Raw genomic sequence first — 27,429 nt, 5'->3', positions numbered from 1 at the left:
CACAGCCAAGCGCGACCATATATGGTAATGTCCCGGCCCATGTGCAAAAGTCTATTTAGCGTTAAAATATTGTTGTTTGACACTGCCAATATGGAAGCCATTGTAATAGATGTAACCTGTCAAATTATTGGGAAGATCCACCGTATCCTTTGGAGTTATAGAGGTGGATAATACCCACGTTTTAGATGCTCCGTCACAATCTGGTATAAAAGGAGCGTGATCCGGACTACAGATTCAGTGTGTGTTACTCCACCGTCTCTGCGACACGGGTGACGGGTGGAGTTTTACAAGTGCGGACCGAACCTATGATCGGACGAGTCCTTGCATTTCGAGTGTTCGGTTCCAGTGGAGTTGGAACTTTAATTTTCTTCAAGTGCCATGTTAGGACTTGTTTTTCAGTGCCTACCTGAAGGAACATAGAATTTCTCTCGTGAGTGCCAAAACTTTTCCAAGTGCTTATGTGAACTTGTATTCTGAACTTGTATTTCGTAGACAGACTTTGGGGAAATAGAAATTTTCCAAGTGCTTATGTGAACTTGTGTTTCGTGACGAACTGTGGAAACTTAGAGTATTTCAGACTATTACGTTCGAACTTATGTTTCATAACAAATTGTGGGAACCTGAAATAATTTTCCAGTGCCACATCTGGACTTGTGTTTAAACTCGTGTCATTGTAATAGACTATGGAAACAAAGAGTACCCATGCCATATCCGAGTTTGTGTTTTCCTCTCGTGAAGTTCCGAGGGAACATAGAACTTTTCAGTGTCATAATCAAACTTATAATTTATTCTTTTTTTCATGGACAGTGTTAGACTCTTTCCAAGTGCAGTTTTACTTCAATGGTCACTTAATGACACTGCTTAACAGTCTTCAGGTACATGTAATTTTGTTTATTGACGGAATAAGATATTTCTGAGTACCATTTAAGTTGCTTAATTTATTACGAACGTGCTGATGTGTCCTGAACTTGCATAAATCTTGTGCTTAATATTGTGTTCTAATCATAAACTGACGAGATCAGCGAGTTAGGAACTGTGATGACAATGATTAGTGACCCAATAGAACATTCTAGTCTGCCATGCCAATGTTAACAAACTCATGTCATGAACTTGACATTATAAATTACACATTATTTTCTCAAGTAATAATTCGGCTGATGTCTAACACATGGTCAGATATTCAGTTCAATCGACTTACTTTCAAGTGATAATATATGAACATTTGTGATTCAGCGAGGTGTTTGAATCAAGATTCTAGTGTCAATTTCATTAAAATTTGACATACTCCATTTGCAATGAGTGAACGCAATATTTAAAGGTAAATTTATTTAACAGTGCTACAAGTAAGTTGAATGCCGTACGGGGGACTTGTGTGTGAATCACGCCTCACCTTTCATCAACACTGTCGTGTGAGATCGAACCCCGCAACGTGTGCACCTAGAGATTCGAGAACTCCCAGATCCTCGAGAACTTCGAGAAATTCCAGAACTTCGAGGAATTCCAGAACGTCGAGAACTTCACATCCAGAACGGCCGTGGTTCCTGTCCAGGCCGTGCCCAGCAACCATCCCGGAGTCCGGAGATTCCAGCCTGCTACAACGCTTCAATTCAACTTGTACGAAAGGTGATATGAATTTGTTTTCAATGAACAATAAAATCAGATTCTCAAAAAAAAAATCTAAGTTCAATGAACTAATACCCCCCCTCTGTACCAACTCCAATGTTTTCATGCCACACCCTTAGAAATAGTCCATGCTCTTTAAGCTAGTATCAGCGCCCCAAAGACAGACATTTTTTCGTGGTACACAATGCATAGTTGGGTGAGTGAATCAGCAGAGACCTGATTAGTGATGCTCTGTTCCAGTCTGGTACAAACATATTTTAAGAGTGTTTCGAGTGCACGCTTGTTCTGTGATGTCAAAATTGTTTGTTAATCAACAATGAGCAAGTATTCTAATAATAATAATAATAATAATAATAATAATAATAATAATAATAATAATAATAATAATAATAATAATAATAATAATAATCGTATGGCCTCAGCTACCGTGTGCAACATTTCAATCTGATGCCATCTGGCTGTCTGCTCGTCAATTTCAAAGTTACGTTTTACTCTAGGCCCACTAGATGGCAGACAGAGTAAACCGGATCTCTCTTGGGCGTCTGTGGCTGAGATTTTAATGAATTTTGTCAGGTAAACACCAAATGTGTCACCAGAGATCTTTTACAAGCTGACATCATACGACATGGAGTGTAGAATGAACTTTTTTCCGCCCTTCAAAAATCCAACTACCTCTGCCGGGTTTGAACCCGCTATCTTGGGATCCGAAGGCCGACACTCTACCACTGATCCACAGGGGCAGCTAGTATTCGAGTAATACTGCATCACATAAAATCATGGTAATCAGTTACACCAAAGATGAAATGGGGTATGGCTTTGAGTGCTAGGAGTGTCCGAGGACACGTTTGGCTTGCCAGGTGCAGGTCTTATGATTTGACTCCCGTAGGCGACCTGCGCATCGTGATGAGGATGAAATGATGATGAAGACGACACATACACCTAGCCCCCGTGCCAGCGAAATTAACCATTGATGGTTAAAATTCCCGACCCTGCTAGCAATCGAACCCAGGACCTCTCTGACTAAAGGCCAGCACGCTAACCATTAAGCCATGGAGCCGGACAGTTACACCAAAAGACACCTGGAATAGGGCAGCGGTATGCAAGTATTCAGTGTATGACTGCAATGTGCATGACTGGCAGAAACAGAAAACTGCACTTCAAGTGACCAACAAGTCTTGCAAAGAAATTTTTGGCAACTTTCTGCAAGTGCGGGAGGATCTAATTTCATTATGCAACAATTGATGTGCTGCTTCTTATGAAATACTATACCTATTTTAAAGGATGAGCAATAGCTGCTATTGGCTTTACGTCGCACTGACACAGATATGTCTTATGGCGACGATGGGACAGGAAAGGGCTAGGACTGGGAAGGAAGCGGCCGTGGCCTTAATTAAGGTACAGCCCCAGCATTTGCCTGGTGTGAAAATGGGAAACCACGGAAAATCATCTTCAGGGCTGCCGACAGTCGGGTTCGAACCTACTATCTCCCGCATACTGGATACTGGCCGCACTTAAGCGACTGCAGCGAGGAGCAATAGCTGCAGCACGAGATCAGTGTCTCGGATCTTAAGATTAGGCAAGGCTAGTTGATTAATTTTGTGAAGAGAAATGGACCTTCTCGTTGACAAAGAACATCATTACACCAAAGAATACAGAATGATTTCAACCAAAAGGTCACTGATTTTCATCATTTTGTGATTGGCAGGTGGAAAATGAATAAATATAACCTTTCCAAATTAGGAAATGTAGATCAGATGCCAATGAGTTTTGCTATGCCACAAAGATGACAACCAATAAGAAAGCGACATCGAGTGATGATCTACGCATTTCAGGAAGTTAAAATAATGATGTATGGCAATGGTGGTGGTGGTGATTCTTGTTCTAAGAGAAAGTACAACCGTCCTCTCTTAACAAATTGAGTAGAAAAGAAATTTAAAATAAAACAAAATTATTTATTCAACAAAGGAATTTTGAAATGAATTACAAAATTATGAAACAACAGTATTGTATTAAGCCAAAAAGGTCACAAACAAATCTAAGTTCCCTGAGTAACAGAACACTTGTAATCTACATACCCTCGATACTTGCTGTAACAGCTGATGGCGGAAAGCTTGCACTTTACATTGTTTTGAAACCAAAAAAAAAAAAATGCTGAAAGTAAAATTTCCAGAAGGGATCCACATTTGTAGCCAAGAAAAAAGGGAGATGGACATGTTACTCATACATGATTGAATACGAACAGTTTGGGAAAATCGAGCGGGGTCTATCCTTTGATGCCCAGCCCTCCTCATGTTGAGCTGTTTTAGTGGCCACCTGATGGAAGACACTAAGAAATTACTGGAAATCACGAAAATTAATTTGGCAGTGATTCCTAGTGGAATGACTCTTGGATGTTTCGATAAATAAACCATCCAAGGACAATGTGCAAAAACTCTATCAGTGCTGGTTGGTAAAAAGTGTGCATGAACTTACTCCAACAGGCAAAATCTGTGAACTCATTTATAAATAGAAATTGCGAGCCTGGGACATAATTTTTTCAAAAATGATTGAAAAGAGCTTCACGAACTCAAGAACATTAGACAGGAGTGAAGATGACTTCTTATGGAGAGATGTGAACAGTGATAGCAGCAGCAATTCTTCCTGCAGTGCTTGTAGCAATGGTAGGCTATCAAGGGTAAGACTGTTTGTCAGTATGTCATTATTAAGTGATTGGTACTATAGTTAATTTATTTTTATTTCACTTCAGGTCGTACTATCAGCTCATAACGAGAAGACTATTTTCTAGTGCCCATGCAGAAGAAATCTAATATTGCAATTTTATGCCAAATGACAGTAAATGCAAATGAGTTGAACCAATTTTGTGTATTGATATATTGTTTAAATACATTTTTATTATATCTGAATTCCTCGAATAATTTACACATCCAAACTTTTTCCCAAGAAAAGTGTGTTAACTATACAAGAAAATATGGGATTTTCTGTGGTAAATGATGATTGAAATTTGGATCCATACACCTTGTGTAAAAGAGACATATTCATCATCAAAAGCAGATTTATTCGGGAGCCCAAAAAAATTTGCGAAGGATGCCTCCACTTTCTGTGCTATGTAAATGTTCTGTAGATGTTTGAAACAACAACAACAACAACAACAACAACAACAACAACAACAACAACAACAACAACAACAACAACAACAACAACAACAACAACAACAACAACAACAACAACAACAACAACAACAACAACAACAACAACAACAACAACAACAACAACAACAACAACAACAACAACAACAGCTGCTGCTGCTGCTGCTGCTGCTGCTGCTGCTACTACTACTACTACTACTACTTCTTCTTCTTCTTCTTCTTCTTCTTCTTCTTCTTCTTCTTCTTCTTCTTTCCAGAAAGTTGATATAAATCTCCCAAGTGTTTTCAAGAGAAGTAGAAGAGAAAGGAAATAAGATCTGAATGAAAGGAGGAAACAGCAAAGTAAAAGGATGAAGAGCTTTGGAAATTAAGTACAGAAGCACAAAGGCGAATGAATAGGGCAGTCTTATTAATAGAAAATATTCTTAATTTGGAAAAAGGGCAATGAATGACATGAAGAAAGAAGCTGGCATTTTGATGTGTTGCATGTAAGCTTTGGAAAAGCATTCTTTCAGACAAAGTATTACACATATTTGCAAAATTACTGACTGGTTTAACAGAAGGAAAAGATATTACACTGAAGCTCTGCTTATAGGATTCCAGCAAGATATAACAGATATTTTAGATTCAGGAGGTCAAATGGACTACTGACAAAAATGAGTGCAAATGGATGAAACAAAAGAGTGACTGAATGGATGGTGACATTTCCAGAAAATAGAACTTAGAAAATAAGCGTGTGAAGCATTACCTGATCCAGCAATTATTAAGAAGGGAATTCCTCTCGGCAGTATTACTGGATCTTTACGTTTATATATATATATATACGTTATGAGTAAAGGATGATTATTGCAGATTGTGCCATGAAAAACTTTTACTCTCCCCTCCTATCGTTTGGTTGTTCTTATGTGCCTTATAATGCTTGCAAGCTGCCTTGTGTATTGTGTACTTGTATGTATTTTAAATGTATTTGTTATTCAGCTATGCGGTTACCTTTTAAATAATAAATTTTGCCCTTGTTACCCCCCCACATGGCTTCAGAGTAATCGAGAAAGTTCTCGCTCTGAAGTGCCGCCCTCGGATCGATGTCCCCCTCTCTGTGCCTTACGGTTCTTCCCCTCTTTCCTCGCCCCTTGAGGAGTTGCGTCAGACTTGACCTTGGCGGCGACTTGTGGTGTAGCCTCTGCCTTGTGCAATTGCTTGCTGGCACTTGAGCTGTGAGCTCCCTTGACGGGCTCTTTTCTCTGGCCTTTCGTCCCCGGTCACGTAGCGTGAAGGTAAGAGAGTGGGACTTCGTTTCCTTCCTTGTAATGTTTACATACTGGATAGGCCTGAGGTATTAGAAAACGCCTTTCATTAACATGTATCTATTGTAAACTGGTAACGTTTTTAGCTACTCTTTCAGTGCCCTAAGGGGGTAAACTCATTGGTGATTAGAAACAACTGGTATTTTTAAGGTTTTCCCCTTCAGGGAAGTGACTGTGCTATGGGCAATCTGTAACCTCCGTATGTAGAGGAGTAAGCCTCTGCTAGGTCGGGTAACCTTGAAGGTTCCTTTTAGTGTAGAATGTTATTTACTGTAAATTTATACCTTGGATAAGTGAAGTTCGAAAACGGAGGCTATTAACTGGTTCAGTGGAAATCCTGGCTCCACTTTGGTATGCAATTTGTTTAGTGTTCTCCGTTTAGTTTGGAGCGCCTTGTAAGTTCTGTTGTAATGTGGTCAGATAGCCAGAGTATGCCCTAATTTCCTCATTTATTGGTACCTGTTCATGAGGGCTGGGTCCCTCGTTTTAAGGTGGTTATTATGTATTATCGTGTTTTAGCATTACTTAAATGTGAGTGGTTTAAAGATGTTAAATAACTTCAATTCTGTGAAAATGGAGGAAGGCAATTTATTTATTTGTAAAATAAAACTTTGAGCATATTTTATTCATGGCTCCTTAATATCCAGCCCCTAGGCCTACCGCTTCTTATAATGCTGCTATTGGAAGTATATTTACGGAACACAGATGATTATTTATTTATTTCAACTTTCCCCAACTGGACATTGCCCCTGAATGTACAAAAAGACAATATGGATATTAAAAGATATTGTGAGTTGGTTAGCACATATGACATACTGTACATAAAGTACAAGATACAAGATTGTGAGTGACAACAAAAAGACCTCGATAATATTGAGAGGTGGATTGCAGGCGGTAGTGTGATAGCAAACGGGATGAAAATTCAGGTTGTAAGTTTCACCAAGAGGAAAAGCCCTTGCAATTTTAATTACTGTGCTGATGGGGTGAAAGTACCTCATGAGGATCATTGTAAGTTCCTAGGAAAGGTCTTCATTAAAGTAATCACATAAATGGGATTGTAAATAAAGGTTACAAATCTCTTCAAATATGGTTATCAGGTTAATTATGGGTTTCAGTAAGGATGTAAAGGAGAGGGCATATAAGTCTCTGGTAAGACCCGAATTATAGGATGGTTCCAGTGTATGGGTCCCTCGCCAGGATTACTTGATTCGGGAACTGGAAAAAAATCCAAAGAAAAGCAGCTGGATTTGCTCCGGGCGATTTCTGATGAAAGAGTAACATTACAAAAATGTTGCAAAGTTTGGGTTGAGAAGAATTAGGAGTAAGGAGATGATCTGCTCGACCAAGCGGTATGTTAACAATATAGTTGGTCCGTTATTGGACATTATAAATTTTCCAGCTAACAGATTCCTGGTTGCCAGTGTTTCGCCCCAGTGTGCTAAGTTGGGCTCATCAGTTGGTAAATAGCACACCTACCAAGACGCATGGCAAGACGTGCCTCCATGGTATGAACTAGCCATGTGTCTTGGTAGGTGTGCTATTTACCAAATGATGAGCCCAACTTAGCACACTGGGGTGAAATGCTGGCAACTAGGAATCAATTAGCTGGAAAATTTATGATGTGCAATAAAGGACCAACTATATTGGTATTATAAATTTACTCACTCGGAACAAATATTTCAGGTTCCCTATAGGAATCAACATCTTTATCATAAGCGGTATGTTCCAAGCTGTCAGTGGAGAGATGGTCTGGAATGACCTTAGCAGATGAATAAATGTGAACAGTGTTTGTAAAAGTAGGAAAGTAGGAAGCAAGGAGTGAGGCAGGGCTGTGTTCTGTCTCCACTCCTCTTCAATATATAAAATAAGAGTCTTGTCTGTACATTGCTCAGAATTTGAAAAGAATGGTATTTCTGTATCGGTCATGTCCACAGTAACAAGGAAATGCACTTTTTACTTTTCCATAATTTCTGTCTGTCTGTCTGTCTGTCTGTCTGTCTATCTGTCTGTCTGTCTGTATGTACATGCATCACGAGAAAACGGCTGAAGAGAATTTAATGAAAATTGGTAGGTGAAAGTAGGGGGATGAGCCACTACAATCTAGGCTATATATAATTTTATTCACTCTAAGTGAAATGGTAGTTTAGGGGAAGGAATAACTTTTAATTCTCAAATATTTATATTATTAGTGGTCCTGTCGATAAATCCTACATGACTTAAGTTATATAGAATTAAATTTCTGATCATTTATGTCTTATACATTTTTACCATAGTGGCTATGGTAACACAGATATTCATGAATTTGTATTTTTGTTGCTAAGGCCATATCAACGCCGAGCCACGAGAAAATGGGTTAACAGAATTTAATGAAAATCGGTATATAGAGTCGGAGAATAAGAAACTACAGTCTAAGCTATAAACAATTTTATTCACCCTGGATGAATTTGTAGTTTAGGGGAAGGTGCCTAAAATTTATTTTTTAAATATCTATATTATTGGTCCTATTGAAAAGTAGTACTACATAACAAAAGTAATAGAGAATGCAATTTCCGATCACTTATGTTTTATTCAGTTTTACGATACCAACTATGATAAGAGTGGTATTTCAGAGTTAGAAGAAAACTAAATATGAATGCCTACAATATTGAAAGCGCATAACATTGATCAACAAGAACATTACATTGACCATGGTTTGTTATGGAGTTCTTTGTCTCTTATGCTGCCACTCAACTCAGATAGATGGGATTACTGCTGCGTACTGAGTATAACAGCCTGACTGAATATTGGGGGGAAATAGCTGGGGAGTTAGAAAACTTTCTTCTTTAGCATACCACTGCTCTGGTTCATACATTTTCTGATACCGTACTGCTGGTACGTGACAGACTGGTTCATCATAGTATTCCAGCTATTCGATCCTTACTCTGACGCGCTGTTTTGAATAGGCACTGTGAACACTTAAACCAGAGGCTTACTTAGTGGTAGTAGTAGTAGTAGTATGACCTGGTCTAGAATTACAATTTAGGCTTATTCCAGATTTTAGCACCACAATTCACTAAATAACTAAAAATTCAATCCTGAAAAGAGCTGTTTATTAAGAAAAGCTTTTTCCTCTTCACTTTTATTAAATTCTACATCCATTTTATTCCAAATTAGCACTGAAGAGGAGGTTTCTCCTCTGGCTTGGAGGAAAAATTGCTTCCAAGTCAGATAGATTTTTCCGCTGCCAGTTTAGTGAATTGAGATTTTCCAACTCATCAGGTACTCCTAGGAAACAGATTAGTAAAAGGACATAGTTTTTGCCCTGGAACTCTCCACTATTCGAACCCCCACCCCCGCTGTTGAAAAAAAGACGAAGATTTTTCACGGATCATGGCTATCTGTGGCTTGGTCATTCCAACTCTGGAACTTTGGACTATTAGATTGGCGGCATAGCACAGTTTGTTAAAAGTGAGAAAATGTGTGTTTTTCATTTGATCGAGTATTTCATACGAAAGCACTGCTTTTAATCGTGCCATTCCTACATATGCCATTGTAATGTCCTATGTTCATTTCAGTTGGGAAAACCGCTAAGACAGTCTTTCTGAAGTTATAAAAAGGCAGGTGGAGAGTGAGAGTCTGCTATTATAATGAAAACTCCCCAACCTGATTGTGACTGATGGTAGGCAAGTGGGCCTACCATTACAATGAAAATTCCCTAGCCCAGTCGTCACATGAGAAAATATGTTTGGTGACTTCCCCATCGTGTTTCGAGAGTAACGTTAAGAGCTATGCAATTTAATACAATACAATCTTGCTCACAACATGTACACTACCTAACCTAGAATTCTGTATACAATGTAGAATTCCACAGCGAAACACGGGTACATCAGCTAGTATACTGTACTCTGAAAAGGTACTTTCTGAAGCACTGGAAGAAAAACAGGAGGGCATCATTATTAATGGGATCACAATAAATAATCTGCAGATGATACTGTTCTGCTTGCAAAAGTGCTGAAGATCTACAAATATTACAACACTGTGTGGTTGCAGACAGAGCTGCAACAGACCTGCATTAATTTGTCATAAACAAACATGCCATTCAAGCTCTTCACTGGACAATAACTGGAACATCACTGGAGCAAGTCCAACGTTTCTAGCTCCGTTGCATACTTGATCACAATCGGAACAGTGCTGTTGAAATTAAGTACCAGATTGGACAGGCAAAGACTGCATTCAGGTAAAATGAGTAAAATCCTTTGTAACAGGGTCTTTAATATTAATCTCAGTCTCTGTTTAGTTCAGTGTTATGTATTCTGTGTCTTACCTTATGGTGCTAAGGCCTGCACCATAACAGAGAACACCAGCAAAAGCCTTTGATCCTTCAAAATGTGCTAAAGAAGCCTGATGAATGAAGTCCACAGCCTGTTTCCAGTAATTTGACCAGGTCAGGAATGGAATGAATGAAGCCCCCATCTAGCAGCGAGGACAGGAATTATGCTGGTTGCTGAAGCTTGTCGCACTCCTCTGGAGCAATGATTAGTGAATGATACATAAAATGATACTGGAGAGTGTTGGTGGAATGAAAGATGACAGGGAAAACTGGAATAACCGAAGAAAAACCTGTCCCGCCTCTGCTTTGTCCAGCACAAATCTCACATGGAGTGACCGGGATTTGAACCACGGAACCCAGCGGTGAGAGGCCGGTGCGCTGCCACCTGAGCCACAGAGGCCTAAAGAAGCCTGATAAAATATCTAATGTTGAAGTACTCCAACACCTGAACAAAGAGCTAGAGTTCAAACATAAAATCAAAAAGAAGAAACTAGAGTACTTTGACCATATCTTTCAAAATTATAAGTACGGTCTCTTTAAGCTCTTATCTTGCAAGGTAAGACTGAAGGAAGAAGAAGTAGGAAAAGAAGGCGAGTATGTTGGGTACAGAATCTATAAGAGTGCTATGGACTCAGTTCTCCCACTTTTCCAACTTGCTGAGAACAAGAATCAGATTATCCTGATGACCTGCCAACAACCAAGAAGAAGAAGAAGAAGAAGAAGAAGAAGAAGAAGAAGAAGAAGAAGAAGAAGAAGAAGAAGAAGAAGAAGAAGCCACTAAAATTGCCTTATTGAATATTACCTCTCACAGATAGGTATATACCATTATAGATCTTTTGAAGAGATATTTATGCTCAACAACCAAAAAAGTAGTTAGTGGGACATAAAGCAAATAACATTATTATTATTATTTGCAGGATGGCATTTCACACGATACACATTGAACGCACATAATACTCCTGGGCTGTACACTTGCTGCAAATGGTCTTCTTGCAGGAATGGCACTTCACAAATGATTTGTTTCCTTTGGAATTGGACTTTACCTGACAACGAGTGTGCTTCCTGGGATTCGCCAAGCATATATATTGTGCCCAAGGTGGCAACATCGCACTGGCTGTGGAGGAAGGGGGAGGAGCGAAACCACTTAGTCGCATCTGTACAATCATGCAGTAAGGACACTACTCACGCTTTGTTGTGCAATAGGTTGTTAGTTTTGCAGTACAGGTGAGTAAATAGTGCGTGAATAGTTGACAATGGCCGCACATCAACAACTTACTACTGAACAAAGTATTATTGATGCCATAAATGACAGTTCCGATGAGGACTCTGAAGGGAACCCCTTAGATTTTTTGTCTGATGAAAGAACACAGCTTATACCTTCAGGTTCGTCATCAGAAGATGATGATGTCATGCCATTTGAAGCTGTAGCAAATTCTGATAGAACAGATATGCATTTCTAAACTTTCATTTCATAATTTAAGGACTGTAATTTAGATTCTTTGCAAATTTCAGGCCTAAAAGTGTTTAGTTTAGAGTTTCTTTATCACTGTGATATTCATGTTTGGGCTATCTGGTTTATATAGCTCGGTGCATTTTTACTTGCTGTAAATATTTTTTTCAGGTGAAAAAACTAAGACAAACTTTATCTTTGTATCTAATCAGGTCTTGCAATGCCAGGGACTTCTTGTGGTCGTCAAAGGGGGCGTGGCTAGGAACACTGTTCAGTTCCTTCATCGGGAGAGGAGGCCATGGCTAACACTCAAGAAATTGTACTATTTGACGAAAACAGAGAGGATGCGCCATCAATGAAATGAGGCAGGTTTTGTGTTGAGAGCCTGATTCAGCTTCCAGCAGGTACAGAAATTGTATCTCTTAGATGGCACAACCTGGAAAGTTGGGGTAACTGGTGATGTTACAGCCGGTAGACGTGGAGCTCAAAATGTGTTCAGAGATCATGCTGGACCTACTGCACACGTAATGTGAATGAGACTTGCACAAGTGCTTGGCGACTTATGATCACGGACAAGATTTTGAAACATATTGTGACATGTACTGAGACAGAGGCACATCTTGTACTGATGTCAGATGGCTGGTGTCTAAAGATTGAGGAGATGAAAGCCTTTCTTGCTATACTGTACATTCACGGTGCCATAGGAGCTAAGGGCTTAGAACACGACACATTGTGGTCAGAGAAGTGGGGCAATCCTATTGTAAAATCAACAATGGCTCATAATAGATTCAGAGAAATAATGCATTTCTTGAGATTTGATGTTAAATATATAAAGTCAGAAAGACTAAAACAAGACAAATTTGCATTGGTATCAAAAATCTTGTATACAAATACCCAATGTAGCTATATACTTGGAGCATATGTAACTGTTGAGGAGCAGCTCTTCCCTTCTAAATGCCACTGTAAATTTATGCAGTTTATGGCCTTGAAACCAGACATATATGGGCAGAAGTATTGGATGGCAGTAGACAAAGACTCCAAATATGTCATGAACGATTTCCCGTATCTCGGAAAAGATTATGCTAGGCCAAATAACTAGCGTCTTGCTGATTTTGTAGTAAAGAAGTTGATGGAACCTTATTTGAAGAAGGAAAAAAATGTCATGTGACAATTTCATCACTTTCTTATCTCTCTCTGAAAGATTGAAATCAAATGCAACAATTCTTGTCGGTACCTTGAACAAGGCTTGCAGGGAAGTACCAGTATGCGTGAAAAAGGCAAAACACCATTTGCACAGCACAGTGCTGCTGAAAAAACATGATACGTTGTTGACAGTCTATCAGGGAAAGAGCAACAAAAATGTTCTCGTTCTCAGCACTATGCACCCTGATGTAAAAACAGAGCCTGGTAACAAAAAGAAGAAGCCAGACACAGTCACATTTTACGACGACACAAAATATGGAGTAGATGTGGTCGATCAAATGGCTTGCAAATACTCAACGAAGGCACCATCCAGGCGCTGGCCAGTTCATACGTTCTATAACTTGCTGGATTTGGCAGGAATAAATGCTTGGGTAGTGTACAACACACTGTATGAAAAGAAACTGAAATGTAGGGACTTAATTCTACAGCTGGAGAAGAGCTTGCTGTGAAAAATGCAGCAACTAGGATTGCAAATGCCCACACCATTATTCCAGATGGGATTCCTGAGAGACAGGAAAAGCACACTCGTTGTCAGGTAAAGTCCAATTTCAAAGGAAACAAATCATTTGTAAAGTGCCATTCCTGCAAAAAGACCATTTGCAGCAAGTGTACAGCCCCGGAGTATTATGTGCGTTCAACGTGTATCGTGTGAAATGCCATCCTGCAAATAATAATAATGTTATTTGCTTTATGTCCCACTAACTACTATTTGGTTTTTGGAGACGCTGAGGTGCCGGAATGTTGTCCTGCAGGAGTTCTTTTACGCACTAGTAAATCTACTGACACGAGGCTGACGTATTTGAGCACCTTCAAATACCACTGGACTGAGTCAGGATCAAACCTGCCAAAGTGGGATCAAAAGGCCAGCACCACAATCGTCTGAGCCACTCAGCCCGGCATTTCTGCAAAGAAACTATGCGCGGCATACTGTACATCATTGACATTCGCCAGTTGAGTTACACAATTGTCTAAATGTTCCTTATTTGCATTCTTAATATTTTAAATTTCAAATAAATTATCTAGCACATGCACTGGTATAATCTTTAGTTACCAAATCCCCATCCATTCATTAATAATCACAAATATAAGAGGTGGGTCATAAGTGACCCAGCTGCAGTTCTAGTGTTAACCCACACTGCTTAGTTGAGAGCCCCTGCCCTCGTATGACAGGCAACGGATACCATGGATGTATTCTACCCCAAAGGGAGTGAGATAAGCCCAGTAACAAAGGTATTCTCCACAACTCCATCTTACCTGAAATTCATCTTTAGATGGGTAAGAAATCACACCATATCCTTGTTTATTACTTGTATAGAAGTGCCCTCTATATGCAACACAATCACTGAGTTCTCTGTACTCTAAGGTGCCTCTTCCATGGCAATGGGTGAGCAGTGTTTGTCCATTATATTCCAGAGTGCACTGAAAAAAAAAGTATTACAAATATACATTAATAAGAAGTTCCAATAACTGAGATGTTATAGCACCATAAAAGAATGTGTTGCTTCGTTATTAGTAGGGCTTGGAAGTTGAAGACCTAAAAAAAACACCAAGAACTTGCAAAAAGGACCTAAAAATGCAATCCAAATTCATAGCCTTAATTACATACTAATGAAAGAATATAATGTTTTAAAATGCAAAATTCCGTTGGTATGCAATGTACAGCATAAAAAATGAAAGACACTCTTTCAGACAGTACATATTTTTAGATTAACACAATTTTAAAAAAAGGAATGCCGTCTTTGTCAAAAGAAGTACTTGCAGAATTTAGAATGAATTACTTTTTTCCACCTAGAATGAATTTTGCAAACCTACAATGGATATCCTGGAGAAAGATATTGAAATTAGTATAATTGGAATCATATTTGGTGATGATGATGATGATGCTTGTTGTTTAAAGGGGCCTAACAATAAGGTCATCAGCCCCTAATGGTATGAAATGGAATGACAAATTAAAAGTCTAAAATCTTCCACTTACCAGAATTCAAAACATGAGGACGAAGAATGAATGGATGGATATGAATTTAAAACAATCAGTGGATCCGACCCAAAATGTCTTGCATTCACAGATAGTGACGTGAAACAATAGTATTACTGACCAATAGCATAATACTGAATCGATGATGCTTGTAGTCGAAATGGGTCCAAAATCCAAGTCATCGACCCCTCATAATGGTACTTATCATTAGGAAAGTAGAACCATGGTATTTGTCATGTTGCGATACTAATCAAAAGTAGCATGGACACGCGGCATTCCACAGAGTATGGTACTACTCACAGATAATGAAATTCGCACACCTATGGTGTTTTGCACACTGCGGCGCTATTTACAGGCAACGCAAACCTATGGTGTTCATCACATACGTGTACTAACCACAGGGACCCGCACTATCCCGGGGTGTTCCTCACATAGTAGGCACTAAGCATAGGCAAGGTAGAACCATGGTGTCGCTCATCCCATGGTGTTGCTCATATAGGGGTACGAATCACAGGTACTGTAGAAGCCGGCACCGTACTCTATTGCTACTTATCACAAACCTATTGCGTACCTAACATAGTGGTACTACGCACAAGTATAAGCGACCCATGGTGTTCCCCGCATGGTGGTACTAATCACAAGTAGTCTCATAGTTCTAAATTGATCATCCCTTGGTCGCCCCTTTTAGTCGGCTCTTACGACAAGCAAGGGATACCATGGGTGTATTCTTCATCTGCGTCCCCCACCCGCAGGGGGTAATTATATTTGGCTTAAGCACACTGGGGTTACAGAAATTGGAATTTAGAAACCTTACCTCAGTTGGGTTTGCAGTATATCACAATAGTCATCTTCAGGTTTTTAGGTGTAAAGGATCGTCAGTTTTCAGACAGCACGTTGCAAAACAACTCTCTTCATCAACGGATCTTAAGAGTTCGTACTTGAAGCAAGTGAGATCCCCCTCTTCAAAAACGCTCACATCAACATTTTCTCCTTACAATATTTCACTTATCATGCACATAATTTGATACCCCTCATTTTTCAAGCACTAGTTTCATTTTTTATTTCATTTCCTCTCTTTACAGATATGGTTCAAATATATGAATTTACTAGAGAAAAGATGTTTAAGTGGTAATGGATGAACTAATGATGATAACGGGCAGTAAAAATGTAGTTGAAATTGCACAAAAGCCAGTAAGACCTTAAAAAAAAGGTTGAAAAGGAACAATACGCCAGAAAAAATGAAAAAGGCAAAAAAAGGACAAATAAAACCCACAATTTTCTGGCCTATAACGACACAGAATGAACATATATTATATTGGGCCTTGTCTTTGGACACTCAAAAATAAAGGATTTTTTCTCAACTTCCGAGCTTTAGTTATTAGTAACTTTTTTCTTTTTATCCTCGACATTACTTAAATTAATGAAATATGGAAAGAAAAAAATTACATTGTTGTCATTTACTGGTTCATAAATATGGGATTTTGGTCATCCTGCAATAAGGAAAAACCTTCTATGGCAAGAAATACGGGACACTTCTTTTCTCTCTAACCTGTACACATCCACTCCTTTTGTCCTTTCCATTCCATATCAACATCTGCTTGGCTGTGAGAATCCAGTTGCTTCCTCTGTGGCATTGGATGCCTCCTCCACATCTGGCATGTGGTCTGACACTCCCATGATCTCTACTCCAGTGTTGCCACTTGCTCTTTCATGTTGGTGGAACGAGTCCTTCCCCTGATCTCCTCATTTTAAACTTGTTCTCTCGGGCTAATTCCAAGCATCGCTCTCTGACAGACTCGGAGACGGTTCAGTGTTCACAGTGAAAGTAATGGGTTAATGCCCATACGACACAACTGGGAGAATACACAAGTTGCACACTTTCCTCTTGAGGTTTATCAGCACCTGTGCATTTTGCAGGATGTAGTCGAGCCTGTCAAAAGCTGCCTACGTCAGACCAATTCCTCTGGTTGTCCCTCCCTGGTTTAATGCTGTGCCCTAGGTATATGTACTCCTTCACAGTTTCAAGCACTTGATTGTCAGTGGTGGGACACATGTTATTCAGGCACATTGTTTTACTGTTACTCAGGTTGGAAACAGTTTCCAATTCTTTCCTGCGCAAACAGTCACATAGTAGTAAATATTGCCGTTAGATGTCAGCACCATTCCCGATTAATTTTGATTGATTGACGCTATGTTCTACTTAATATAATATTTTATCATAAATATTGCAAGGTATGAATAAAATAACTTATTTTGAAGTCTATATTATATCTTTTCTATGGATTTGTACAGGGTGGTATAAATAGCTCAATCAGTGACAATAATACAATGCAAGGATCAATGAGTATTTATTTACTTTCACTCTTTGGTCTTGCTCTATTCAGATTAATATTGAATAAATCTAGATTGTCAACATCAGTTTGAAGATTCACTGGAGTCATTCATAAAACTAAAATCTGACATCTGAAAAAATTACAAATTTTTATTTCGTCAACGATCTGTGATATTCATGATTAGTTACCAACCTATCAGTAAGAATAGACTAACAGATTGTTAAAAAGTATCTAGTTTATCTAAAATACCTAGACTTACTTACATTGACAGTTCACATGTCTTTTATCGTGATATTGTTTTTAATTAAGGCTGTGAACCCTTCTAGATGCAAATTAACCGTTCATGCATGTTCATTATACAGAATGCACAACTGCTACATTTAATTAAGAATTTATTTAAGAATATCGCCGTCAAGGAATATTATTTTCAAGAAAAACAGGGAACAAGTTTATTTATAAAGATCTGTGCTTTATGACTTCCATGGCTCAGACAGCAGCGCACCAGCCTCTCACCGCTGGACACCGTGGTTCAAATCCCGGTCACTCCATGTGAGATTTGTGCTGGACAAAGCAGAGGCAGGACAGGTTTTTCTCCGGGTACTCTAGTTTTCCCTGTCATCTTTCATTCCAGCAACACTCTCCACTATCATTTCATTTCATCTGTCAGTCATTAATCATTGCCCCAGAGGAGTGCGACAGGCCTCGGCAGCTGGCACAATTCTTATCCTCACCGCAAGTTGGGGGCTTCATTTGTCCCATCTCTGACCCAGTCATTGACTGGAAAACATTTTGTAGGTTTTCATTCATTCATGTGCCTTGTGAACCAAATGTGATAGGGGCTGATGCACATGACTCATTTAAAAAATCTGAAAACAATCCCCAAATTCTGACGACTGTTCTCAAACTGTACGAAACTGGAATTCATGCCTGCAAGAACAGCAGACTAGCAGTCATAATACCAAATTCTCGCTGCAGGAATGCTTCAAATACAGCGAAGTACATGTGCGCATGCGCCTGACAGTTTGGGATAGTTTCGTATTGCTGCACAAACAAAGCTATTATCAGCGAAGCACAGGTGGCTCAGGTTTGTACCATTTATGTAAATGCCCTTTTAATCCCCTGACAGTCTCTTGAATACATTTTCAAATGCCAGGGTGAATAGCTTAGTGAAAATTGTATAACCTTATTTTATGCCCCTATTTTTCCAGTTACCCACTCTTCTTCAAATTGAACATGAAGACTGACATGTTCCTAAATGTACCTGATGAGATCAGAGTACCTAGAGTCAATAGATGCGCTGTACATTGCTTCAAGAACTGTTCACTTCTCTATCAAATAAAATGCTTTCTGATAATCTACGAAAGCCATGTGAAGAAGGATGTTGTACACTGTACATTTTTTATTAGAGTGTGTACTGCTTGAATAAGATCAGTTGCCCTGTAGCCCTTTCTGAATCTTGCGTGTTTGACAGGCTGAGATATGTATTTTTGTTATTTCTGCAGCTGTCACTTTTCAGTTTCAACTCAGTTAATTTATAACTGTTAGGTTCTTCGGTCTGTCAAACTAATTTTAAATCAATACATTTATAAAATACTTGAAAAAAAAAAGAAAAGAAAACATGGTAACAGAATTAATTATATCTGAAAAAGAAACAACTTAATTAAATTAAATTTCTTTTTTTTAGATATAATTAAATCTGTTACCATGTTTTCTTGTTCAGGTAGTTTATAAATTTTTTATCAGAATTATTTTTGGCAGAATGAAGAACCTAATAATCAAAATAATCGAAATCAACTTTTAACCTATTAGGTAGTGTTATATGTACACAGTAGGTGTTGAAGAGATGTTAAGTACAGAGCAAAAATGGCCAACCAGACACAACCTGATTTTGAGTCAGTTGCTCAACCAATTGAGCTATGATCATATTTGTTCTGTTGGAAAGGATATAAGCTACAGGTTCTTCAAATTGAACATGAAGACTGACATATTCATAAATGTACTTTATGAGATCAGAGTCAATACATGTGTTTTCCATCGCTTCAAGAACTGCCCACTTCTCTATCACTACTGCCATCACACTGTAGAAAGCATGCAAGTCGCCTGTCGTGGGCCAAGTCAATGAATATTGAATTTTCACGACCGCATTGTAATTGAAATCGACTTTCAACCTATTAGGTCGTGTTAAGTACAGAACAAAGTACAGCAACTGATGCAAAATCAGGAAGTTGTGGGTTCAGATCCCACTGGTGTCCAGTTGGCTAAGAACCTAAGAGTTAATAAAAGTTGAATTTCTGAGTGAGTTGATTTGTTATGATCTTACTTTATAAAGTACTAGTGACCTGTTGCGAACAAAGACTAAAAATGAAACTGAAGATACAGGAAGCATGAGAAAAATAGCAGAAAATATACTGAATTCCAGAAGTCCACTTAACTTACACTGCTGTTGTGACCATACATATAGCATTTTTGAACCTTGGCAATTTATAGAATCCTCACAACTAATTTTGTTCGCAAGTCTTGAATCCAGCACATAAAGCTGGCCGTATAATGCTCAACAATTATAGTAAGATGGTACATCTGAACCGTACCTATGAATCATCCCCTGAATCTTAAACAGTAAGGACCTAATCCTGGAATGTGACTATGGTCAGCAGAGAAGGATGCAAAGGACATTGTTACAGGGAGTATAATTTAAAACTTTGCACTTCGAGTTACAGGCTGTGGGAATCCCCAAGCCAATGCCATATGACTTGTGGCAAGATTTGTGTGATAACAAGTGTTGACAGCTGATGCAGGAGATACTTAGCTCTCCCGCTCAGTTCGCTAGTAACTATTGGACTGTTAAGGTGTGTTACAAGGTTAAGTACATTACAGCACAGAGAGTATTTATGGTCGAGTGTTATTTGGACAAGAAGAAGCCAGTTAAAAAATGCCTTTGAAAATTCCATAGACAGTTTCCTGCTTTGACAGTACCATCAAAATGTTACGGGCAACAACTCGTTTCACAAGTGGCATGGTACTGGTTCCATAACTAATAAGGAGAAAGAGGGAAGGAGAACAGCTCTTGCACAGGAGAGCTTAGAAGAATACAGGCAAGACTGCAAGTCAGTCCACATCAAAATGATTATATTTACAATCTTACCAATCTCATTCAGTCCATAACATACAGTCTACAGATTTCATTGCAATAGGCTAATGACTTTGCTGGCAAGATGTAGTGTTTACAGTGCACTATGTCTTCGGGTATGGGCTATATCAAATTTGTTACTTTGTTACCTGTCTCAGTCTCATCCTTGGCTTTGACAATATGAAAGTGACAGAGGTATGGGTGATGCTAGTAATACCATTCCTTATGCAGCCAGTCCCTGTTATGAATGGTGTGAAAATATCGCTCATAGGGTCGGTTGGTGCATGCATTTCAGTGGGCTTGGCAGACTGATATGTAATAGCAACGGCTGGCTCGGTGAGGAAAGCAACGGGAAACTACGTCACTCCTCATTTCCCTAGTACACCTCTTCAGTGACGCCTAGGCTATTTATGACAGCTGTTGGCGGAGCTGCAGAGGATCAAACCAGCCTTTGGGCTGAATACCCAACAACAACAGGCTAATGAATAGTGTTCACAATGGTATCGTGGATCCGAACTTTATTTGTATTTACTTATTTACATATTTATTTGTTCTGAGCATGTATATAAGTTCAGGTTTGTTTAGTTTCTATAGGCATAATCATGCCGCTTCCTTCAGATGATTATGTCTGCTCACCATTGCGGGCAGTGCACTTGATGTCTCTGCTTCCCTGTGCTCCTAATCCTCAGTACTCCACTACAAAGTCTTAAATTATACTTCCTTCCATGGTTCATGAAATTAATCATTATCACTTAGCATCATACCTGTAAGTACGTCGTTTACTTGAGGTTGTGGAAAATAAACCAAACTATTATGGCAACATGAATTCAAATGTTCATTTAAAATTTCTGCAGTGTAAAATCATGCTTGGCAGTGCATACAGATTTCATTTAATAACCCTTCACTGAATAATTCAATGTAAGTTTCATAATAAAGGACTTTTTGAAATATAGAATATCCTGAGATGGATTATTCTTCCTGTTGCTCGCTTATTAGAGCCAATATGGAGCAACTACTAGCATTCTGCGGATAACTTGATTTCTCAGAACCATCTATGGGACCAACATGGAAAGATCTGCATAGACAACATTCATAGAGCCGTTTATCGTGCTGGCAAAGAAAGATCAGCGGGAAAAACTTTTATAGAGCCATCTATCGGCGAACAATCTAAGCAATGTATTATTCAAATAAATGATTATTTTATGCAAATAAAAGACTTCATGAAATAAATAATATTTTTCTAGTAATCCAGAGATGGAAACTTTTTTTAAACATATAATACATAGGAGTTAGTATTGCAGTTTTCTCACAATATTATGTTACACATTCGGATTACATATAGATTGACTGTAGAGTGTTTTGTTTTCTATGTTTGTGCAGCCACCCTTTTTTTATATAGCAAGATTGCTGCTGCATGTTGCGATGTTTTGGGAATTCTACACTTCTCAAGACATTTGTTCAGAAGAATCAGAAGTGCTTCATCAAGGGTCTCTCCATGAGCTATCAGCATCTCGCTTGTTATGAAGTCTTTTACTGGTGACGTGCAGTTCTTCAGGTGTTTTAAAGCAGTTCTCGGTTCTGACCCACTCATCGCCAAAGCCCACATTCTGGATTGTTTCTTATGGTTCTTCCTCACTGTTTGGAGGCAATACAGACTGGCTGTAGAGTCCTCAATAGAAATCTTCAATAACTTTTGATATCATTTTTACAGTATCTGTTGCAGGAGAGAGTATACAGATGTCTTAACACTCATCTGGTTAACTCAAATTGTTCTGAAATATTTGTTTTGGTAGTTCATTGTGTGATTGTCCGGCTCCATGGCTAAATGGTTAGCGTGCTGACCTTTGGTCACAGGAGTCCCAGGTTCGATTCCCGGCAGGGTCGCGAATTTTAACCATCATCAGTTAATTTCGCTATCATGCGGGCTGGGTGCGTGTGCCGTCTTCATCATCATCATTACATCCTCATCACAACATGCAGGTCGCCTTCGGGCGTCAAATCAAAAGACCTGCACTTGGCGAGCCGAACATGTCCTCGGACACTCCCGGTGCTAAAAGTCATACACCATTTCATTTCACTGTGTGATTTTTCTGGGGGAGATGGGGTCCACTCACCCTCTGATTTTTAACCCATCCCAACTGAGGATGCTTATTTCCCATTTATTGGATACATAAATTATACAACTCAACACTTAGTTTAAACTTGTGGAGCTGTACATAGACAGTATACATGCGCTGCAGGAATTTTAACATTAAATTGTATTTAAAAAGCTTGCTGGTAGCATGAGCTAATCTTAGAACACAAAACATGTGGTGGAACAGAGGCAGAGCCGATCACCCCAGTCCACCTGAACATTGCCGGAAGTCTGCATGACAGTTGATATCAAGTTTGAGTATGTCTAGGTCTGTGTAAATTATGGAATTTCAGTATGTCTTAGAAGCAAAGTAAAATTTTGTAATTCTTCAGGAACAGTTTTTTGTTGGAAACATGCTAATAGAGACAGTCAGGTTACTAGCAGTGGCACCAAAAGAGTTCAAGTAGATGCCGAATTTATGAAACAAAACAGTAACGACAGTTCTAACAACAAGAAAGTTAGTGAACTTTTGGGGACCAAAAACTGTGAGAAGTCTCTAGGTGGGAAAGGGAGTAACAGTAATGATGAAATTACCGGTATAGTGGGAAATTGTGTTACTTTATCACATTTTCAAAACTGGCAAAAGACTAAACCACAGCCGTCTGAAAATTACAATAACTTAATAATATGCACAGTGTGTGAACTTAAGGAAGAAAGTATGGAATGTGTGTGTATTGATAATGGCTTTTTTCACTTGGGGTTTCAGTAATTAATTCCAAAAAACTAAATGATAAAATCAGTGATCATGCTAAGTGCAACTGAAAATGAAATTCATAGAAATCATTTATAGTACAGAAAAATAAATTATAGAAAAATCTATGAGTGAAACTGAAAAGTTGTCAGGAAAGCAACATCAAGAAATGGTAAATACAATGGCTTCATTGTTCAGTTCTTCATATTGTCCCCCACTTTAGCAAACTAACAAATCTGCAAAATGTCAAAAAATTAGGAGAGCATAAGGAAGTTGTGATCACTCATGTCAAATCAATTATGATTGGTTTTGTGTTACCCATATAGAACAAGCTGCAGATGTGAGACTTTGTCAGATGGTAGACATTATATAAATAACTAGCAAGATACCCGTGCTTCGCTATGGTATTATACTGACATTTATAATTGAATGCTTATTGTTTTAGATATATAATCCGCCAAAATTCGCGATCTGACTCGTTTTCTGCGAGAATCCACCAAAATTCCCGATCTGACTGGTTTTCTATTATTTTACAGCACGTTTCCTCACATTTTTCAATCTTCCTTTCCAGCAATCGATTTTGTACTTCCCGGGCTAGGCTCAGGTATTCCTCCCGGTCAGTTGGGCCTGTAAATCTTTGCCATCTTTTCCTATAATCATTTTTAATATGGATAAAATCCTTCAGGAGATCCGGCATGGTGTCATATTGGGTGCCGTGGCGGCACTGAACCCGCGGCCGGACTGCATTCTTAGTCATTATCCGTCCAGGAGCCGTTTCCAGCGCGGTCCGCACATTTAACGACGGTCCGGAATATTATTATTATTATTATTATTATTATTATTATTATTATGTCTTGCTGGAATGGCTGATGACAGGGAAAACTGGAGTATCTGGAGAAAAACCTGTCCCGCCTCCGTTTTGTCCAGCACGAATGTCACATGGAGTGACCGGGATTTGATCCACGGAACCCAGCTGTGAGAGGCCGGTGCGCTGCCGCCTGAGCAACGGAGGATCCTTATAAGTACATTAATAACAGTAAAATCAATTGGTCTCACCTCCTTCTACACCCCACCACCGTTAAGTTTATTTACCGCCACCCCCCCCCCCCAGAAAAAAGGAATGAAAAGAATGCTTGTTTCTTTATGTTTAAGGGAGATTCCAAACACCTATGTTCACGTCTATTACCTTCAATTTTGAGATATAAGTATCCCCATAGAAATAATTTACTTTTTTCACTTCATTTCACAATACTCCCCCCTCCAAGTGAACTTTCCCGCAAAAAATACTTGTTTCTTTAATAGTAAAGGATCTTCTAAATACCAATTATCATGACTCTAAATTCTTCAGTTTTTTATTTATGTGTACTCATGAAAGGAATTCAACTCCTTTACACTCCCGCCCTCCAAGATGGTTTCCCCACCAAAGTGCGTTTTTCTTTTTTTTTAAGTAGATCCAAATTTCACGTCTGTAACAACTTTAGTTTTTATTAGATGTATGTATTCTCATACAATTAAGTCAATTAATTTTTCAATTCTTTCACACACACACACACACACACACACACACACACACACACGCACGCACGCACGCACGCACGCACGCACGCACGCACACACACACACACACACACACACACCCTCCTTCATTGGATTTTCCGAGAATACGTGTTTCGTTACTTTTAAAGCAGATTGCAAATATCAAATTTCACGTCTGTAACATCTTCATTTTTGAGATATCAGAAGCCTAATTAAAAGAATTCAACACCATTTTCAGTCACTTTTACCCCCCCACCACCACCACCCAAGTGGTATTTGCAAAAACTAAAAATACACGTTCCTTTATGTTTAATAGAGATAAAAAAATACCATTTTTCACTTCTGTAACATGCTAAGTTTTTTAGATATACTGTAAAAATTCTCATTTTAAAATTTCACCCCTTTTGAGTTCCCCTTAAGTGGAGTTTCCAAAAACAAATCACCTATGTTTCTTTACATTTACAGGAGATTCCATACACCCACTTTTTACATCTGTAACATTTTACGTTTCCAAGATATTCTGTAGATATAGTCTTTCAAAAAATTCACCCCAATTTGTCACTCCTGTTTAACCGCCATTAATTGGATTTTCCAAAAACTAAAAAATACGTGTTTCTTAATTTTTAAAGGAGATCCCATATACAAATTTTCAGTTCTGTAATATCTTTCATTTCTGAGATATGTGTATCCTCATTAAAGGCATTCAACCCATTTTTCACCCTTTTACACCCTTCCTATTAGGATTTACAGGAAACAAAAAAATACGTGTTCCTTTATTTTTAGAGGAGATTCTAACTACCAATTTTTACATCTGAGAATTTTAAAGTTTTAAGATGTAGACACTCTCATTTTAAAAAATTCACCCCCTCCTTTTCACCCCCCAATATTTGGATTTTCCAAAAAAGGAAAAAATACGTGTTTCTTTACTTTTAAAGTAGATCCAAAATGCCAATTTTCAGGTCTGTAATATCTTCAGGTTCTGAAATATAAGTAGCCTCATTAAAGGCATTCAACCCATTTTTCACCCTTTTACACCCTTCCTATTGGGATTTTCCGAAAACAAAAGAATAGATGTTTCTTTATTTTTAAAGGAGACTCTAAATACCGATTTTTACATCTATAAACTATTTTTTAAAAATCACCCCATTCCCCCCCTCCCCCCCATTAATTGGATTTTCCTCAAACAAAAAAATATGTGTTTCTTTATTTTTAAAGGAGATCCCAAACACCAATTTTCAGGTCTGTAATATCTTCAGGTTCTGAAATATAAGTAGACTCATGAAATGCATTCGACCCCTTTTTCAACCTTTTCCACCCTTTCTATTAGGATTTTCCGAAAACAAAACATACGTGTTTCTTTATTTTTAAAGGAGATTCTAAGTACCAATTTTTACATCTATAACCTTTAAAAGTTTTGAGATATAGATACACTCATTTTAAAATATTGCCCCCTTTTCACCCCCCCTTAATTGGGTTTTCCAGAAACAAAAAACATACGTGTTTCTTTATTTTTAAAGGAAATCCCAAACACCAATTTTCAGGTCTGTAATATCTTCAGTTTCTGAGATATAAGTAGCCTCATTAAAGGCATTCAACCCCTTTTTCACCCCTTTTCACTCCTCCTATTGCGATTTTCCGAAAACAAAAAATACACGTTTCTTTATTTTTAATGAAGATTCTAAATACCAATTTTTACATCTGCAAACTTTAAAAGTTTGGAGATATAGATTCATTCATTTTAAAAATTCACCCCCTTTTCACCCTCCCATTAATTGGATTTTCCAAAAACAAAAAAATACATGTTTCTTTATTTTTAAAAGAGATCAAAAGTACCAATTTTCAGGTCTGTAATATCTTCAGTTTCTGAGATATAAGTACCGGTATCCTGATTAAAGGCATTCAACCCATTTTCCCCATTTTCACCCTTTTTCACCCCTCCTATTGGGATTTTCTGAAAACAAAAAAATGTGTTTTTCCTAATTTTTAAAGAAGATTCTAAATACCAATTTTTACATCTGTAAACTTTTAAAGTTTTGAGATATAGATACACTCATTTTAAAATTTCCTCCTCCTTTTCACCCCCTTAGCGATGGAATATCCAAAAATCCTCTCTTAGCGAGCACCTACATCTTAATATGAATATATCCCCAAAATTTCATTTCTTTATGTCCAGTAGTTTTGGCTCGGCGATGATGAATCAGCCAGTCAGTCAGTCAGTCAGGACAAGTTATTTTATATATATAGATAAAATCTAGACCAAAACTTTAGAACTACAGATTCCCTAGTTTGTCACTTTTGCTAGTTTGCCATAGTGGGGACAATATGTATTAGCGAAATGGAAACTATCATTCAAAACATATCACGCAGTAAGTGAACTGTAAAAGCTGAATGGTGTATCAGTCAGTAATATGCTTCATTCTGACCACTCATGGCTCATTCCAAAATATTATTATGTTTATAGGAGAAGAAATGAAAAAAGAAATCATGCTCAGTTACTCTGCCACGGTAATGGAGTAGACCATGTAGCCAGCAACTCAACGTCGAATGTCAGGTGGTAGTCAATTACCTCGATGCCCTGGGAGGGCAATAGCTTAGGGC

At 38.4% G+C, this 27,429-nt stretch overlaps 1 protein-coding gene across 1 annotated transcript in view; it reads right to left on the bottom strand.

Moving 5' to 3' along the window:
* Positions 1 to 27,429, bottom strand: part of LOC136879285 (ankyrin repeat and MYND domain-containing protein 1) — a 299,890-nt gene that overhangs the window by 256,238 nt on the left and 16,223 nt on the right. The window contains exon 3 of the mRNA XM_068228945.1: positions 14,290 to 14,454. Within this exon, the coding sequence (XP_068085046.1) occupies positions 14,290 to 14,454 (165 nt within the window). The remainder of the gene's footprint in view (positions 1 to 14,289; positions 14,455 to 27,429) is intronic.

The sequence above is a fragment of the Anabrus simplex genome, chromosome 8 (assembly GCF_040414725.1).
Source record: "Anabrus simplex isolate iqAnaSimp1 chromosome 8, ASM4041472v1, whole genome shotgun sequence".
Taxonomy (NCBI): domain Eukaryota; kingdom Metazoa; phylum Arthropoda; class Insecta; order Orthoptera; family Tettigoniidae; genus Anabrus; species Anabrus simplex.
The sequence above is the reverse complement of the archived record's forward strand: the minus strand, read 5'-3'. Positions and strand labels throughout refer to the sequence as shown.